At 37.8% G+C, this 20,421-nt stretch overlaps 1 protein-coding gene across 4 annotated transcripts in view; it reads right to left on the bottom strand.

Annotated features, from left to right (window-relative positions):
* The window catches only part of Ate1 (arginyltransferase 1), a 115,962-nt gene that overhangs the window by 89,756 nt on the left and 5,785 nt on the right, over nt 1-20,421 (bottom strand). For 2 of the 4 annotated variants that reach the window (XM_028769396.1, XM_028769393.1), the window contains exons 3-7: nt 19,845-19,907; nt 16,566-16,669; nt 14,684-14,938; nt 13,271-13,497; nt 10,603-10,731 (exon numbers count right to left, since the gene is read on the bottom strand). In XM_028769396.1, coding sequence (XP_028625229.1) covers nt 10,603-10,731; nt 13,271-13,497; nt 14,684-14,938; nt 16,566-16,669; nt 19,845-19,907 — 778 coding nt within the window. Of the gene's footprint in view, nt 1-9,635; nt 9,765-10,602; nt 10,732-13,270; nt 13,498-14,683; nt 14,939-16,565; nt 16,670-19,844; nt 19,908-20,421 lie in introns of all 4 variants that reach the window. The other 2 variants (XM_028769395.1, XM_028769394.1) reach the window with 1 other exon arrangement.

The raw sequence follows: 20,421 nt of genomic DNA, 5'->3' as shown, positions 1-20,421 counted from the left end.
TCAATTTCATGTAAGCTATAGCAATACTGCACAGAACCAACTCTCCACAAAACTTCAAGAAACACTGGTCCTTGCCAACTAACTCAATTATTGGAGGTTGGAAAAGTAGCTCAGCGATTAAGAGCACTAGCTGCTCTTTCAGAGGACCTGGATTCAATTCCCAAAACCCACACGATGGCTCACAACCACCTCTAACTCCAGCTCCAGGAGATCTAATGCCCTCTTGTGACCCCTAGAAATGTCAACCATGCATGTGATACACATATATACATGCAGGCAGAGTAACCAAACACATAAATATAAAAAGAAACAGAAAGTCCTTTTCTAAAGCCAGTGAGGTTGTTCAGCCGGTAAAAGAGCCTAGGCGACCATGAAGTCTACAACCCAAGTCTGATCCAAATGGAAAGAAAGCTAACTGCAACTACTTGTCCTCTAACCTCCATGAAAAAACACATAAAATAAATTAAAATATAACCTAAAATTTTGTTTTAATGAGTTCTGGTTTCGACCCAATGATATCTTTCAAGAGAATCCTGGTATTAACAACACTTGGGATTTACAAATGGGCCAACAACCACAGGAGAAACTAACTATAAAATGCCTCTTGAAAGATTCTGGTTATCTGTGCAAAATGATTAAAATTATTCTACAGTAGTTAACCACTGAATGGTAGTATACTGATCAAAAAAAAAAAATCAAGCCTTTTAGCATGTAGCAAAGGTTCTATCATTTATGCTGAATGGTGACTATAGGAGAATTAACATATATAAAAATCAATATACTGTATAGCTAAGATTTATGTTATCTTTAAAAGGAAATTTTCTTTCTCTAAATTTGTCTTAGAGAGGCTTCAAAAAAAATCAGTAAAACCATAGATTCAGTGAGAGAGCCTCTCTCAAAGCATACGGTGGAGTATGAATGAAGAAGATACCCCACATCAAATTCTGGCCTATACACATACACATGCACAATCATACAGAGAATTCAAGCTGACCTTGAAAAATAAGATACCTTACAAAAATCAGAATAATATAAATTGAGGATAAGCAGAAGATACCACAAAACCTACAAATCAAAATTAGCATTTGTTGCTATTCATTTTCTTAATTGACTGTCAGTCTGACTGGAGTAAGATGAATCTCAATATAGCTTTAATCTGTATCTCTCTGATGGATAGTGAAGTTGGAACATTTTTCATGTTTATTGGCCATCTGTATTTCTTTTTTCACAAACTGCCAGCTCCTGAGCCTATGTTTTGATTACGTTGTTTGTTTCTATATTGTTTAGAGTTTTTTCTATATTCTAGATATTAATTCTCTCAGATGAATCTCTCCCACTCGATGGACTGCCTCTTCATTCAATTAACTACTTCCTTTGCTGTACAGAGCTTTTTATCACGAGGTCCAATTCATCAATTGTTGGCCTTATTTCCCAGGCAACTAGGATCCTATGCAGAAAGCCCTTTTTAAAAAATTATATTTTTATTTATTTTATGGATATGAGTACACTGTCATGGTTTTCAGACACATCAGAAGAAGGCATCGGATCCCAAGGTGGTAGTGAGCCACCATGTGGTTGCTGGGAATTGAACTCAGGACCTCTGGAAGAACAGTTAGTGTTCTTAGTCATTGAGCCATCTCTCTAACTCCCAGAAAGCCCTTTCCTATGCCTGTATCTTGAAGTGTTTCCTCTAATAGTTTCTAATCTGCATCTCTCTATTGCTTTAACAGTTTCTCTAGTAGTTTCAGAGTTACAGGTCTTACATTATAATCTCTGATCCATTTGGAGTTGTTTGCTGTGAAGGGTAAGAGAAAATCTAATCTCATTCATTTTGTTAACAAAGTTGTCATTTCTCCAGCATGTATTTTTGCATCTTTATATAAAATGAGATGATTTTAGCTTGTGTGGTTGCATGTAACCTTCTGTTCTGTTCTGCAGATCAGCTCAAGATATTACTTACTTTCATACATACATAAACACACACACACACACACACACACACACACGCGCGCGCACACACACACACAAACTAGTGAGCCACCCTGTGGTTGCTGGGAATTAAACTCAGAACCTCTGGAAGGACAATCAGTGCTCTTAAGTGCTGAGCCATCTCTCCAGCCCCAGCTTAACCTATTTTTGTGCCAGTATCTTACTGTTTGGTTACTATGCCTCTGTAATATAACTTGAAATCATCAATATTCTTTTGTCTTAGGACTGCTTTGGCTATCTTCATGCCTTCAAATGAATTTGAAGATTTTTTTTTCCCCATTTCTATGAAAAACAGTGCTGGAATTTTGATGGGGACACTATCACTGCCACAATTTTAATTCTTCTAACTTATGAACTTTATGACTCACAGTACTTTCTTCAGATTTTTTCATCAATGTTTTAAAACTGTCATTGCAGTGGTTTTTCTATGCTGGTAGGAATGAAAACTAGTCCAGTCTCTGTGGAAGTTAATAAAGACTTTTCTCAAACTAGAAATACAGAGGCAGGCATGGTGGCATATGCCCGTATTCAAGCACTCAGAACATAAGAGGTAGGCAGGTCTCTGAGTTTTATACTAGCCTCATCTACAGAGCAAGTTCCAGGACAGACTAGGCTATATAGAAAAATTCCTGTCTTTAAAAAAAAAACACCACGACAAAATCCTACAAGAAATACATTTGCCACATTTATATAAAGGACTTTTATATAAAAGAAACATATGGCAATGACTCTTGGGCATCAGCACTGATTGCAACACTAGTTTAAAGTTCATTTTTATTTCTTAGCTAAAATGTGTAAGACTATGCTTTATTCATTGAGGTATCTTTCTATCATAGTGACAGAAACACACAAGAAATTAAAATGTTCATATGATTTGGTAAATAAAAGAATCACATTCCTCTATAACCCAGGGGAAATATGGGAAATGTTCTAGATGTAAATTTTTTGAGCTATTTCAGAATGACTGCCACATAAAAATCCAGAAATAGATGCACCAATATTTATAAACCAACACAAATATAGATTCTCTTGTTGGACATACTTTAAGGCAGAATTATACTCTGGATAAGTATTATTCTTTAATTTTATAATTACCAACTAAAAGAAAACCAACTTTTAAATCATGCAAGCAGTTACCTAAAATTATTTGGCATACCAAATAAACAACTCCAGCAAAAACCCAAACCTTCCTTGTTTAGAGCAGGTATCAGTAGGAATTATTGCTCACTTGACAAGCTCCTCAGATTTAATGGGGAAAGCAGACCTAAATAGAAAGCCTAAAAACAAATGGCACTCACAGCAAGACCACTCCTATCACATGAACTTTCACTCACTAAAATGTGCATAATTCCTTGTAGGTAAATTTCTCAACACTCAGAAAATTAAAAGCAGCTTTTACTTATTAAAGGAAGACAACTGTCAAGAGCTCTAGACATCATTCAAATTTTCCTTTTTCTTCCTGAAATATTTACAATTTGGTAAAAACTAAATTTCTCTCCAGCTGTAAGCTGTTTCTTAAAAACTGCCAATTCTGAAACTCATTCACTGGACGAAGCTCCCTCACCTCTGTGTTATAGGATCACGGCTGGGTGCTGTGCCTTTCTTCTGGCTCTGGCAAGACAATTTCTAAGTTGGAATAACAAGATAAAGTATATGACTGACTAACCCTATAGAGCTAATTTATCAAAAGAACTAGCCCAAGTCTAAGCAAGTTCTACCATCAGATGAAACCTAGAGAGACCTATTCTTCCTTCTCCAGTTCTAAGGAAAGAAAAGAAAACTAGTGGTACTATTCACATGTTTCCTGTGGTGTAACAGGATGAGTCAAAATAGCATAAAAATTCCTTACGTGTTGATGAATTTTATTTTCTCCCTTTCGGAAAAAATTAATACTAAAGTTCAAAACTCGAGCTGGGAGTTTAGCCCAGCTGAAGTATATGAGGCCCTGGGTTTGAGTCTCAATCCTGAAAAAAAAAAAAAAGGAGTGATCATTTAATAAAACAGAAAACATGTGGAGCAGAAGACTCATGTCTTTGCTCCTGATCTTCCTGAGAAAGCCAGGGAGCTCTGGTCAAGTGAGTAAGCGGGAGAACAGGCTGTTTGTAAGAAACAGCTGGGGAGAAAGGTCAGTGGCTGCCAGATTGTAACCCCTCAGGAAAAATCAGTGGTCTTAATATTTGTGATATCCTGATGACTCCTTATAGGACAAATGTACATCATCACCAATCCACATCCTGGGGTCAGACACCATTACAAGGATGATCTTACTTTCTTCCCTCCTCACAATAAACACTGTTGTATTCCCTCCTCCATGCTGCACAAAAGGAAAGTTAACAGCAAAAACAGCTGACAGGAAACAAGTGGAGGGCTACGGTTTAAGGCAGAAAACTGATCAGCTGGTACCTCACCCTTGGTTCTCCTCGGCCCGCCAGAGCTGACTCCCGCAGCTATTCTCAGAACGCCAATGAGCATCACAGCACATGCTCCACCATCAATCTCTCTCATAAATGAATAAATGTAATCAACTTAAAAAAAAGAACTGCCACCCCTTTCATACCAAACAAGTCATTGCACATCTTTCATTCCATTTCATTCCTCAACTTTCAGAAATAACAGAAGTGCCCAGGTTACTTGCAGCAGTTACTGTGCTTGTACTTAATAAGTTAAACCTAACTAGTGCTCAGGCATAGCACTGCTCCAGAACTTCAGATACTCAACCAAAGACCAAACCCCTAAGAAAACAATGTGACAGCTAACATGAAGAAACAAAACAGTATCTGGGGGCTAGAGCTATGTTCTTTGGTTAGGAGCATGTACTACAATTGCAAGACCGGAGTTCAGATTCTCAAAACCCACTTTAGATGGCTCACAGCTGCCAGTAACTCCAGCTCCAGGGTGTCTGAAACCTCTGGCCTCAGCCACAGTGTGCCTGCATACCCACACATCTACAAAGGCACATCTACATCATTTAAACAGAGTAAATATTCTAAACTGTTTTATTTAGGGGGCTGAAGAGATGGCTCAGCGGTTAAGAGTGACTGCTCTTTCAGAGGTCCTGAGTTCAATGCCCAGCAACCAAATGGTAGCTCACAGCCATCTGTAATGGGATCTGATGCCCTTTTCTGGTGTGTCTGAAGACAGCTACAGTGTGCTCATATCCATAAAGTAAATAAATCTTAAAAAAAAAAAATGTTGCCGGGCAGTGGTGGCGCACGCCTTTAATCCCAGCACTTGGGAGGCAGAGGCAGGCGGATTTCTGAGTTCGAGGCCAGCCTGGTCTACCAAGTGAGTTCCAGGACAGCCAGAACTACACAGAGAAACCCTGTCTTGAAAAACCAAAAAAAAAAAAAAAAAAAAAAAAAATGTTTTATTTACCGAAACATCTCTCAAGCATCTTTTTCCAAAAATTTGGTGGCCTGGTTTTCAAGCTAATAACTAGTATTTCTAAACTACGTTTCTATCTACCTTTTCTGAAATAACCCTGCTAACCTGCAAACTACTACTTCATTATGCTTGTTTAATGACTATCTCCGACCACTCCCAGTCTTACTCTAACAACGAAAGCTCTGCCAAAGCAAAGGATCTTTATGTGATTTTTCAGAGTTTCTAACTGTACTAATGCCTTTGAAACAGCACCTTACTAGGAGGTACACAATACATGTTCTAACAAATATATCAAAAAAATTAAAAAGGAAACAAATTTGAATACACAACAACTAATACAAGAACTGAAAGAAAGAAAGAGGTTAAGAGGTGACACAGAGCAGTAATTTTGTTGGAAAGAAAATGGTAGGAGCACAGGGATACTGAACTATAGCAAGAGCAAAATAGCCCGGCGGTGGTGCCGCATGCCTTTAATTCCAGCACTTGGGAAGCAGAGGCAGATGGATTTCTGAGTTCGAGGCCAGCCTGGTCTACAGAGTGAGTTCCAGGATAGCCAGGACTACACAGAGAAACCATGTCTCAAAAAACAAAACAAAACAAAACAAAAAAGAGCAAAATAATACTCCTAAAGACATGAAAGTCACTATCAACTGGCCACATCCTGCTAACTGTTCTGTCTGAGAACAGACAAGAACAAAATATACTATGGGAGGACTGTCATTTTCAATTTTCAGAGAACATAGAATGCTTCAATTATTTGGAAAATTTGTTGAGTTCAATACTTCATTCATTGATGTTGATTATTCTATATTAATTATTTACGCCAACCTCAACCTTCTAATATGCCAGCCCCATGGTTTTACATAAAAAGTACTAACTTTCCTACATGTTACCCTGTACTAACCATTTGTGGTTTTTTGGATAAATTCTTTAATTCTCTATTATATGTAAGAAAAGTTTAGCTACATATAATTATGAAGATCTTCTTATCTCTAATGTTATACATGATGCTGACTTGTGATCTAAGACAATGTTTAGGAAATTTTAAGCAATAGAAATTGTAAAAACAAATGTTTCCTGAACTAGCTTGAACTCCCTTTCCTTGTATCTTCCCCAAAAATATTAATAAACAATATGCTGAAAATTCAAAAGTAGCTTTGAAACAATGAATTTAAGTAAATGTTAATTCAATTCTTAAATGTTAAAAATAAAAGCCTTTGGCAATTTAACTACTATCAGTAGCAAATTCTTACAGCTTATGATGGGCTACACCATACCACTGAGTCCTGACTTTGGACTTGCTCATAAAAAGCATTTTTTTATTATTAAATTACCTTAGACTTCTACTATATTGAAGTTAACTCAGGTTTTAATTTTTTTTTTTTTTTTTAGATGTCATGGGTATAGCTCAAAGGAAGAGTACATGCCTAGCATGAGATCCTAGCTTCAATCCCCTATGTCTTCCCCAAATTTAAGACACTCAGATCCCACCATCATAGAAATTCAGCTAATTATAAGCTAGAGTTCAGTATCTATACAAGCAGTATGTGACCACATGTGATTTGTCTCTGCATAACTGACAGATGTTCAGTCTTTGATATATTGGATAACTAAGTTTTAAATACAATAGAGTAGAACTACTAAGAGAAAAGGAAGCTGAAAGCTCTTCTGGGTTAGATAACATGGAGACCTTTAAATCACTGACAACAGGATAAACTGCTTGTACTTGCACTTTACTTCCTCAAAGCAAATTATATCTAGCAAACACGAACAGCATTTTTCATTCTCCTGGGGCTGCAAACACCAAGCTACATACCACACAGGAAGAACACTGGAAAAGGGAACAGCAAAGGTGTTTCAGGCCTGGAGGCTCGAGGAGACAGCAAATCAACACTCCACCAGATACTTTTCTGTCTGATGGTCAGAAAGGAACCAGAGAGACCTCTTCCAGTCTTGCACACTGGCTGCCCAATCATGAGTACTTGACTATGAATAGTTTTCCCTTAAGTAAGTATTCTCAGAAGTGAAGGTCTACTTACATGCCAGTTTTCCAGCCCCAAGGCATTATATAAAATTAACTGTATAAAATATATTTTTATTTTACATAAAATACAATTATAAACAATTATATAAAACAGAAATTAATCTTTTATAATTATAAATTATACTTAAATTATATAAAATATAACTGATTTATAACAAACATACATGAAACTTGTGTTAACAGTAACAGAATGGTACAAAAGGGGACTAGACAAAAGAAACTAGAGCCACGGAAATGACACTTCTTTATCTATAAGGAATAAAGTTAGTATATATGGATCTGAAGTAGACCCAATAAAATAAAATCCATGGGATACATTCTAGATTAAGCACTTTTATAGATTCCTTTATGTCTCAAAATTTAAACAAAAAAATCTTAAAAGGATTTTAGATATCATACAAGAAACAAATCATGTATTACAAAAGCAAGCAGTAAAAACATTCAGAAGAACGAAATGACAGATACACAGAAATGAAAAATGCAGGTAAAAATCCATCAAGTTTTCTGGGCTCTGCCCTGAGACGCCCCATTCTTGAATACTGATTTCCTCCATATATCCACCATCATGGTGACTTTACCCCAGACAGGATCTTAGAAGATCCAGCATGCTAGTAATCAGTCCCTCCTCCTCAAGACTTGTGGTTCGGGGCTGAAGAGATGGTTCAGTGGTTAAGAGCACTGACTGCTCTTCCAGAGGTCCTGAGTTCAATTCCCAGCAACCACATGGTGGCTCACAACCATTTGTAATAAGATCTGCTGCCCATTTCTGGTGTGTCTGAACAGCTACAATGTACTCAAAAAAAAAAAATAAATAAATCTTACAAAAAAAAAAAAAAAAAAGACTTGTGGTTCAGGTGAAGAGCCTCCACCACCCACTAATTTTTAGTTCCTCACTGTCCCAGCTTCTGTGACTGGCCCCAGGATTAGAATATACAACATCTTTGTAACTTCAGGAAAGCTGAAGCTATCAGGAAAGAATCCTGTTGCTTTTTAAAAGCTGAGGTCTAGACTGTTAGAATGAGGAGCCCTAAAATAACAATATTCATTCTCCTACCAGCATGAGTCAGTCTGCAATTAAACAACTGTAGAGAAAACTGGAGCTGGAAGACAATGAGCTAAGATACAGCCCTGATATTTCCAGGAGGAATAAAGCTAGTTCTGAATTATATATACAAGGAAAAGTCTCTTGCTTAAAAAAAGAAGTATCACTTCAAGAACTAAACTATAGTAGAATGCTTGCCTATCATATACAAAGTTCAATATCCAGCACCACAAGAAAAAAAAAAATCAGTTCAACTTTGGTTTCTTCTGCCTACCAAGATGATTTTTCTTAAGTACTAAAGTATTCTATACATGTTTTTAATTCTTCCTAGATTGTTTTAGCTCATTATCAAACAGTTTTAGTAAGTAAAGATATATACTAAAGTACTTACAAACAAAATGGTACAGTGGCTAAGATTTGGAACAAAATAATCCAACATAATAGCAAAGAACATGAAAAGGGAGTCAAAAATAAAGATGGCAGCACGTTGAGAACTGCTGAATGATTCAGGGCATTTAGGTGTTTTGTGCTTCCAAAATAACTTGTAAAAAGTCTTGCTCCTAACTAAAACTGCAGAGCTTACTCATTTTCTCTACTGTCTTACATAGCTAAGTGTTCCTCAAGCATCCTGTGTACTTCAGCCTCCGTACTGTTGAGCATGGTTGAACTGCTGCCAAGAACAGCCCTCTCTTCTTCAGGCCAGACATACTCTTACCCATCTGCCCATCCCTGACTCAATGTCACCTCTGCACCTGTCGGTTCCTTTATTCCAACAGACCTCTATCCCACTGTATAACAGTAGAATCTCTCACTCATTTAAGAGCCACAGCCTGAGAAACAGAAGACCCCCAACAAGTGCTTGTTAGATGATATTCTATACAACAATCTCAACAGGTCTGCTTCTTCCACCTCAAGGTATAGTCAGTAAATGTCTGCTGACTTAGGCTGCAGGACAAAACACTAATAATGCTGCATTCAGATGCCTGGTGGAAAAACTTTTTGAACTTACAATTATTTTTATTAAAGGATTCAAAATGCAAGGTATGAATCTTTTCCACAAAGTTCAGTAAGAGATACTCAAAGAGTCATCAATCAGCTCTACTTAATAGTCAAGATATATCATGCTTCTTTACAACCTTGTCAGTACACGGGAAAAAAATGTTTAAGAAACAGTACCTCAGACTTTCCACATAAAACAGGTGCATCCTGGTGTATAGCCACTTGATACTTGGTATATAAAGAAAGGGACTGGTTGAAGGATGACTTGAACTCTGGGTCCTCAAAGGAGGCAGGTACTAGCCTCACCTTCAGAGCAAGGAAAATATAAGCCAATGCTATTGAACCAACTCTACCTGTTGACACACTTCTGAAGGTGAGGCTAGAGGAAGATCTCTGCAAACCACTTCCAAAGTTCAGCCCTTGGGTTTGTCACAAAGCAGCAGGAATGGAATGGAGTGGCACAGGTCCAAGCGCCAACTTTCTACCAACATTCAGACAACCTTAAACTCACAAGAGCCAGACGATTTGTTTCTACTTTGGTTTTTCTCTATTCACCAGCAGTACTATCACATACACTAATGGCTACCGCTTTGAACTGGTCTCAGCCAGCACTTCTGCCACCTCTACTGAAGGAAGTGCTTTAGGCTTTTTTTCATTCCCAGATGTTTTGTTTGTTTGTTTGTTTGTTTTTCAAATTATCTGCTATATAAAATTGTAAGTGGACAAGGAGTCTATTAAAGACCTCTACCTTCTTCCTTTTCCAGTCCATCTCTTTTATATATGGGTATTCCATTAATAAGGGAAAACTGAGCTGCTATGAACTCTCTAGATGACTTTCAAACATGGATGAAGCATAGCAACACACCAGGTCAAATGCACCTTCTCATGGGTATTTAACTTGAAGCTACATGACTGATTTGTAAATAAATATAGATAAATACACAGCAGCTTTGAATAAAGACAACGTGGCATGACTTTCCACTTTCAAACTCTGTATGACTGGCACTTAACACATAATGATAGTGAATTCACATTTACAGAATGTCCACTCACTCGGTCTTATCTTTGTGCAGTTATGCTACAAATTGGATATAAGCAAAAATATAGTACAATTATACCAAAATCTCATACTTGGCCTGCTGACCTGGCTCACAGTTGGCTTATCAGGTGGATCCTTGTGAATAATCATCTGGTAACGTTTATAGACCTGGTAAGACTCCTGAAATGTGGCTTTGAACTGAGGACTTGGTGGAGAAGATCTTACCACCCTCACCTTCAGAAGGAGTTAAAAAACAATGTTTATTAATTCATTCACTGATTCAATTCTACAGAATATGCACTAACAGACATGCTCAGTCAAAAAACCATGTTTCAAAAAATATTAAAGCATAGACATGTATTTTAACATTAAAAATCAGCTAAGTTAGCAAATGAAGAAAAGGTTATTGCTACAATCTACAGTTTACTTATAGAATGCAAAAGAAGATCCCCTCCAAATTTAAGCCTCACCTCTGACAAATTAAAAACATCTATCTCTACTGTAAACTGACAGGTTCCTCTTACCTGTGATAACACAAACACTCAAATTTTAGCCATCCACAACTTACTAAAAGTCAGTCAGAAACACTAAAAATGGGCTGGAGAGATGGTTCAGTGGTTAAGAGCACTGACTATTCTTCCAGAGGTCCTGAGTTCAATTCCCAGCAACCACATGGTAGCTCACAACCATCTGTAATGGTATCTGATGGCCTCTTCTGGTGTGTCTGAAGACAGCTACAGTGTACTCATATATATAAAATAAATAAATCTTTAAGAAAGAAAGAGAGAGAAAGACTAAAAACTGTAAATATACCTTTAGGTACCTTTATTCAGCTCTAAACCTACAACTGTGTAACTATGAGAGGAAATTCTCACAAAGTGTGTGCATGTCACCGTAAAGTTAAATGCACTATTATATTTCCTTTACAATTATCTTACAATGTCAACATCTCGGACAAATAACCAAAGCTTTCAGGACCTTAGATGAGGATAAGCAAAAATGGTAACTCTGCACAGGACTTGCTAACATTTATCTTAACGTTAATTACTAACAGTTAAGATGCATTAGTAAAATATCAGCAAAAGGAAATTAAATGCAATACAATGAGGACATAATGGGGCATGTCATGTTGGCAAAGAAACGAGTGACACCCAGTGGATACAAATCCCTCACATCCTGGGTACTACCATATTAAAAACGTAAATGCTGAGACCAACAGAACTGTTACTTGAGGTGTGACTGATTCACTGACTACTCTACTTATGATCAAAGGATAAAGGCCCCTTTGTATCTTAAGTAGTATATTCAATTCTCTACAATTCTGGAAGGAAGAGAGTTAATAGCAGTAACTAAGTAACAAGTAGTTGTAATAGTCAAAGTTGTTAAAATTTGTCTGATAAAACCTCTATAACAAAACTTTTAAAATATCTATGTGTCTGTGTGTGTGTAGTGCATACTAATTGTAGTGGCAAGCTGATTGTAACTCCACTGTTTTACATATTAAGGCCTCTCAATGAACCAGAAGCTCACCATTTTGGCTAGGTAAATTGGCTAGCTAACAAGTTCTGAGATCTGGCTGCCTAAACCAACCAAAACTGAGGTTAGAGGCACACACAGCCATGAATACATGGGAGCTAGGGATTCGAACTAAGGTCTTCACTCTTCCCCACTGAGCCATCACTTCAGCCCCATTAAGATTAGCATTAATGGCCTTGGATATTAAGCTACAAATTCAAATCATGCATGAGAATATGTTTACATCATTATGGCTAATGTCTTTTAAAATTTTAATATATAATTAATATTGAAATTTTTAATTTGTTTTGAAATATGAAAGTTTGAGAAAAATGAGAATTTGGCACAAAAAATTTTTTTTAGCTAAACTGGCTGGGATATCTTAATGAGGAAGGATTTGGTAGTTGTGCTGGCTAATTTTATGTCAACTTGACACAAGCTAGAGTTATCTGACAGAAAGGAACATCAACTGAAAATAACGTTCCTATAAGATCTGGTTGTAGGGCATTTTTTTTTTTTAATTAATGATTGATAAGAAAGGGTCCACCCCATTGCAAGTGGTGCCATTCCTAGGCTGGTGCCCTGAGTTCTGTAAGAAAGGGGGCTGAGCAAGCCATGGGAAGAGCCAGTAAGCAACACCCCTTCACAGCCTCTGCATCAGCTCCTGCCTCCAGGTTCCTGCCCTGCTTGAGTTCCTATCCTGATTTCCTTCAGTGATAAACAGTGATGTGAGAAATGTAGCCAAATAAACCCTTTCCTCTCCAACTTGCTTTGTGGTCATGATGTTTTATCACATCATGTATAAAATGTTAGACAGTAGTATAAGTTAGTACAGGTTTGAATATATGGCAACAGTGCTACCTCGATCAAAACCTAGATTGAAATAATGATGATAAAACCAATTTGCTTATTAAGTTCTAGTTTTTTAATATCTAAATTATCTTTTACCATTTTAACTTCAAAGATAAAATTAAATTTACAATATTTTTGTTTTTATCAACTACTTAATTACAATCAAGTAACACAAAAAGCCAGAGTACCTTGCTTAAAAACATGCTACAAATGAATTTTTTAAAACAATATTACTAATTGCCTAAAATATATTCAAAAGCTCTTAAATTTTTTTCTCAAATAGCAGTTGACTTATGGTAACACAAATGCTAAATAGTGAAATCCTAACTGGTAAGTATTAGTGCAAAGAAAGTAAGTACCCAACACAAAATGCAATGCAACCAAGTCACAAAAGCCCTCCAAGTACCTCTAACTTGTGCGATGCATTCTCCGGTAAAGATTCAAAAATCAAATCTTCAAGTGACTTGGGCTGGTTGGATTTAGCCTTTGGTAACAAAGATACTGGCTGACCTTGAGCCTGGAAACCCTCAAAGGCTCCAGCTGAGTTCTGCTGCATCAGTTTTAACCTTTTCCTTTCTTTCCTCATTTCCTTTGCTTTTCGACATGGAGGCTTACTCAAATCAGCCCCTTTACCTAAAAATAATGTCAAAATATTAGATCAATGACATTTGGCTCTATACATGTCTTTTTCAAGTATTATAGATTACACAGAAAAAGTCCAAAGAGTTCAAACTGAAGTTTCACAGGGTCGTTAAAATTATACCCAAGAGATAGGAGCAGTCAAAGAAGACAAGAGGTCACACAAATGTCTCAAGGCAGCTCTATTATTGAAAGAAAGTCATCTGTTCATTCACTCATCCATCCATTTATCCATTTTAAACATCTGCCCACTCTTCTGCTTCTGCAAGTAGAAATGAACACTTTAAAGATCTTCTATCTCTCTGGCCTACATTTCTAGGAACATTCTGCATCTAGAACACACTCTGGTGGTTGATTGTTGTGTTGTGTTTGTTCAGTTCCCACCAATCACATGGTGGCTCACAACCATCTGTAATGGGATCTGATGCCCTCTTCTGGTGTGTCTGAAGACAGCTACAGTGTACTCACCATATATAAAAAGAAACAAATCTTTAAAAAAAAAAAAAAGTTCTTGCTCATTTTAACATACTTGTGTCTCCAATTACACTCTGTGCTCACAGCACTCAGGTTGATGAAGTCTGTTCTAATTTTTAAAACCATGTATTAATGCACCCTATTGTAATCAATAAAAACTGAGTAACCCAGACATTACATATTTCCTGAAATAACATGCAACCAACCCTAAAGTAACCTTAACTGTCTTCAAATAAATAATTAGCTAATCTGATTAAGATTTTTTTCCCCGAGCCAAGGGTGGTGAAGCATCTCTTTAATCCCAACACTTAGGAGGCAGAGACAGGCTAATCTCTGAGTTCAAGGCCAGCCTGGTCTACAGAGTGAGTTCCAGGACAGCCAGGGCTACACAGAGAAGTCCTATCTTGAAAAACTAAGTTAAAGAAAAAAAGAAAAAGAAAGGAAGGAAGGAAGGAAGGAAGGAAGGAAGGAAGGAAGGGAGGGAGGGAGGGAGGGAGGGAGGGAGGGAGGGAGGGAGGGACGGACGGAGGGAGGGAAAGGGAAAGAAAGAAAGAGAGAAAGAAAGAAGAGACGAGTCGAGAAGGAAAGGAGAAAGGCAAAAAAATCCCTTACCCCTCCACCCTCCCAAAAAAAAAAAATTATAACACAAGAAAATTTAATCAAAGTCTCCAGGTGTAACTATCAAGTAATACAAAATTTATACTACCTGGCTTAGGACCAATATGAACTTTGATTGAATGTGATGGTTCACCAGAGCCCAACTTCTCTTCTATAGCTTGTGGATGAATTAACTCTTTAGATCCTTCTTTCTTCAAACTCTTCTCTTTCTCCTTCTCTTCACCCTCTATGCTTCCTTTGAGGTCACTGCTGAGTGTTTTAAGGTCACACTTTATATCCAACTTGTTCATTAATGCAAAGTCACCATCAACAGCATCCTCCATTGTAGAATCCATGGGCTCATCTACAAATGAGAAAATGAAAGGCCATCATCAGCTGTACTGTTTGGCACAGTTAGGATTATATAACTGTAAGTAACCCTGTTACTGTAGCTGCCAAATCCATGGCCTGCCTTCTAAAGCAAGGGAGCTACTTCACCTGAGACATGGTACTCTAGCAGGGAACTATATGTCACTGGGCCAGCTGTACTCAAGGTCCCAAGGATGCAATATACCCAAGTGATATAACAAATCTTGTCTCACTTAAAGAAAATCGTGACCTAAGATTTCAACCCTTCCCCCTTGAACTGGTGACTCTATCACGGCCTGTGAGATCAGTTTTAGACACAATTGAGAAGCCCATAACAAGTTAAACAAAGAGCCAATGTACAAGCCACATAGGCAATCAATCAATTTACCTATGGACTGTGATTTCTAGACACCAAAAACTAATTTAATATATATTATTCCATCAGATGGGCCACCTGCCAGACAGCTCTACTGGGGTGTGGGTGTGGTATCAAGCTCCAGGGCTGCCAGCTTTAGATTCTAATTAGCAACAAACTTCTAAAACCAAGCCTTCTGGCCTTTTTGCTAAGCCACACCTACTCTAGGACAGTGCATAGAACCCAAATAACTTACCTGCTTGGCCACTTATTGTCTTTCCAGTGGTTAAAAAAGTTACCACAACACCCAGAGGCATTGAAAACCTACTTGTGGAATGAGTGAATAAGCTAAAAGGAGGGTAGGAAGTTCCCAGGACTAGGTGCTTCCTATGGCAGTAGTAAGAAAGAGCTCAGAGAATGACACTCCCAAGATTAGATATCAATTATAGGAGAACTTAAAAGGTTTAAATGTTAAAACACTGAAAAGAAAATCTGAAGAAGTAAAATAAGTTAAATGATACTAATAATCTTTTAGGTATAGGCAAGTCACTGATAATTTAAAATTGATCAGATAACTAAGATAATTTCATAAAATACTGTTTAGTGAAAAAGCAATTTTTTCTATTGTGCATTTGCCATGCAGCTGTGTGGAAGACAGAAGACAACTTTCAGGAGTCAGTCATCGACTTCTATCTTCTTTGTAAATGAGTGTCTCATTTTTTTTCTTCTGCTGTGCTGTATACCCCAGGCCTATGTCCTGGACTGTAAGCTGGGGGCAATTCTCTCATCTCCGGCTCCCGTCTTCACTAGGAACGCTGGGGTTACACAACACTATTTCTGCCTTTTTACCTGGATTCCAGGATCCAACTCAGGGAGTCAGGCTTGTCCAGCAGGACAGTTACCTGCTGAGTCATCTTTCCCTCATTAGAGCATCTTGCTCACAGAGACATCATTAGAATCAAGTCAGATGGCTTGTCAAAGCACTTGAATAAAACACTTCAATTCAAAACTCACATCTTTACAATGACCCTTAATTTTCTTTTAAAGACAGGCTCTCTTAGTATGTATTCCCTACATCCTCAATGGTGGGTCTAGTGAGACATAGGGTGGTGTCACTACATCACTGGCCTTATGATATTAGTATAGGATTATTTTATAAAAGTCCCCTTCCCCTGCCTGGCCTGCATTAGACATGTGAAAAGGAAAGCCGTGGAGAGATACATTTAATGTTTACAGCAAACAGTTTCCAGACCAGATCTCATCTTACCCTCACAACTGCCTTTCGAGATCTCTCCTTTAGCCAGAAATTTCAGCATTTTTTTCAAAACTTTCTTGTGAGATTTTGATGGCTGAAACTGTAAAGGATGACACCTAGAAAAGCAAACAAATGTTTGAAAAGTGAACTAAAGCTTCTAGTAAGCTCAGTTCAGGATAGTATATTGTAGATTGCAGCAAATTTCATGCTTGGGGTTTTTGTGAAGAAGAGACATAATCCTACTCCAAATCTCACAATAACTACAGTTAATGGATTTTTTTTTAAAAAGGTAAAAATCAAAAAGAGAAGGCGGAGGAGAAAAAAACATATAAACCAGAGGAAAAAGAGAAGGCGGAAAACTACTGGAAAGTGAAAAACATAGATAGGTAGATAAGTAGGTAGACAGACAGACAGACAGACAGACATTGTGTGTGTGTGGGGTAACTGACTTAGGTAAACAAAATCCAATCCTAATGCAACAATGGAAAAACAGTAAGATAAATTTCTTCTCTGTCGGTGGTTCTCAACCTGTGGGTCACAACCACTCTGGGTAGCAAATCATCCTTTCACAGGGGTCTCCTAAGACCATAGTAAAACACAGATATTTACATTAAAATTCATAACAGTACAGTTATGAAATAGCAACAAAAATAATGTTATGGTTAGGAGTCACCACAGCATGAGGAACTGTAGTAAAGGGCCATAGCATTAGGGAGGTTGAGAACCACTCTATACATTAACCCTAAAAATCTTATATATTGTTGATATGTAGTGTGTCTGAAGGGAAGCTGGGACTAAAATTAAGAAGACCCATTCAAAATCGGTTTTCAAGACGGTCCCATGTCAGACCTCCTTCTTAATTCCACATAGCTGACTCCTTACACAATTCAGCTTTCAGGGAAGAGCAAAAGACAGGGCCTTCTGCACGTCACATACACTTAAAACAAGAAGCAGAACAAAGTCTACATACTGAATGCTGAGGGCTCCATCAAACCTTTGACCATCAGCACTGCACACATTCTCTCAAAAAAGTGATCAGACATAACAATATTTACATCACAGAATAGCCCACCTAATGCTTATAGGAAAAAAAATGACCCATTCTTTAGATGAAATTTTTACTGGGACACTGAAAAGCTGGAATCAGAACACTGAGCAGTCTCTACTACAAAGATAGGTACCAAACAAACTGAAGAATACAGACTATGTATAAACGAAAACTTAAAAACTTCTTTGAGGAAATCTCTATTTTTTCTAAACTTGTTACAACCACAACAGCAGTACCACCACCACCCCCAGGAAAAAAAAATTGTTCTCAGTAGTAGAAACTGATGGAGAAAATTTAAGTAGATTTAAAAAATAAAGAAAATTTCTGAAAAGATGAGAGAGAGAGAGAGAGAGAGAGAGAGAGAGAGAAACTGGAAAGAAAAAAGTAAAAAAAGCAATCTAAGGGTTCAATATTTGAATAGAAGCACTAGAGGAAAAACAATCTATTAGCAAAGTATTTCAAGCAAATGCTTCCAATCTGAAGGATACAATGAGAACAACTCAGACAAGGGCTTTCTCATATCCTCTCATGTGTACATGTGATGAATGAAAACAGGCATACCACTAAACTTGAATACCAGGGCACTCAGCACAAAGACTTCAAAGAATACATTTCAAACAAGGAAATAAGAAAAAGAATGCTACCAGGCATGATGGCACATGCCTTTAATCCCAGCACTCAGGAGGCAGAGGCAGACAAATCTCTGCATTCGAGGCTAGCCTGGTCTACAAAATGGGTTCCAGACACCCTGACTGTTATACAGAGAAACCCTATCTCAAAAAAACAAAACAAAAACTCCCATACAAATACTGTATATTTTTCCTTACATGTGGATGTTAGCTTTTAAGCCTTCAAAAGGCATGCTACAACCCATATGGCCACAAAGGTTAGGTATCAAGAAAGGGACCAAGGAAGGAAAAGAGGATACCCCCAAGGACAGAGAAGTAGAATATATAGTTATAGAGGTCAGTGGGGAAACTAGATAAAAGGATTAAATGAGGAAAGGGGATGCACATGAATGGTAAGAATGTGGAGAATCAACTAACACTAAAGGCTGTTGAGGGATCATATGAAAACCCACTACTTTAGAACCTTCCTAAAATAGAAACATACATGAAAGAAATATAAATGGAGTTACCAAATAATGAAGAAAGGTCCCAACCAGACATCTTTGTCACCAAGTGAAACATCCAGTGACAGATAGTGAATGGGTTACATCCAGTGGAGTCACTGATCAAAGGACTCCATAAAATCCAGCTGTAGGGCATTTTCTTAATTAGTGATTGATGGGGGAGGGCCCAACCTATTGTGGGTGGTACCATCCCCAGACTGGTGGTCCTGAGTTCTTAACCAGGCTGAGCAAGCCATGGGGAGCATGGTCTGTGCATAGCTCCTGTCTCCAAGTTCTAGCCCTGCTTGAGTTCTTGTCCTGACTTCCTCCAATGATACACTGTGATGTGGAAGTATAAGCCAAATAAATAAGCCCTTTTCTCCCTAACTTGTTTTTGGTCATGGTATTTCACTATACCAACACAAACCCTAACTAAGACAGGGTTCCAGCACAAAGAGGGAAAGCAGACATGAACTTTCACCCTTAGCCAAAAAGCTACCAACAATTGACCAACTGACAAAGGAAAAAACTCACTTGCAAAGGAAAAAATAGTTTACTTCTTTCATTTAAAAAATAAAATAAAATAAAAGACTGCCAAAGGGTATCAAACATCTTAAGCCCAGCACTCAGGAGGCAGAGATAGGCGAATCTCTGAGTTTGAGGCCAGCCTAGTCTACAGAGCCAGTTCCAGGACAGTCAGAGAAACCCTGCTACAAACAAACAAAGTAATTTAAATATTTACCAATATTTCATAGTATCCACTATCTAACAAAGAATTTTTTCATATCATCTTTGTACAAGGACTAGACTGATGAAACAATATTAGGATCTATTTGTCAATACATGAATCAAATCAGAATGTAGAAAAGACAGTTCATTTACTTTCCTTCTCCTTATAATGTTTTTTGTTTGTTTTTTGCTTTTTTTCGAGACAGGGTTTCTCTGTGTAGCCCTGGCTGTCCTGGAACTCACTCTGTAGACCAGGCTGGCCTTGAACTCAGAAGTCAGCCTGCATCTGCCTCCCAAGTGCTAGGATTAAAGGTGTGCGCCACCACTGCCCGGCTAGTAATAATATTTTAAAAGTCTAAGATTCTACTTTAAATACATGCAATCTTTTCATTGTAGATCTTACCTTATTGTATACTGAGGACAGCATGTTTGATTCATGACAGGTTTGTACACATATTTTCCACTTCTAAAATTACAAAAATAGTTTGTTAATTTCTTATATACTTTTCACATGTACCAAAATAGATTAGAAAACCCCTAAAATAAGGGTGACAATCTAATCAATAGCATTATTAAAAAAAAAAAAAAACCAACTTTTTCCTTCTTAAACATCAACAGGTGTACTGCAAGGTCAGTCCCCTCACAGCCTCACCAGCACCTGAAACTCCTTCGGTGTCTTCAGCTGCTACTATCCCAGTAGCACAGGGACAGTAATGAAACTGCCACATGTCAGGAGGCTGGAGCGTTGCTCAGTGGCTATGAGCATGTACTGCTTTTCCAGAGGACCCAAGTTCAGTTCCCAGAACTCAAAACCCCATTACTTCAGCTCCAGGGGCTCCAACACCCCTGGCCTCTGCAGGTACATGCATTCACATGTACATGCTACCACACACACGCCCATACACATCTGCATTCACATGTACATGCTACCATACACACACACCCATACACACCTGCATTCACATGTACATGATACCATA

Source organism: Grammomys surdaster, unplaced genomic scaffold (assembly GCF_004785775.1).
Source record: "Grammomys surdaster isolate TR1022 unplaced genomic scaffold, NIH_TR_1.0 192, whole genome shotgun sequence".
Classification (NCBI taxonomy): Eukaryota; Metazoa; Chordata; class Mammalia; order Rodentia; family Muridae; genus Grammomys; species Grammomys surdaster.
The sequence above is the reverse complement of the archived record's forward strand: the minus strand, read 5'-3'. Positions and strand labels throughout refer to the sequence as shown.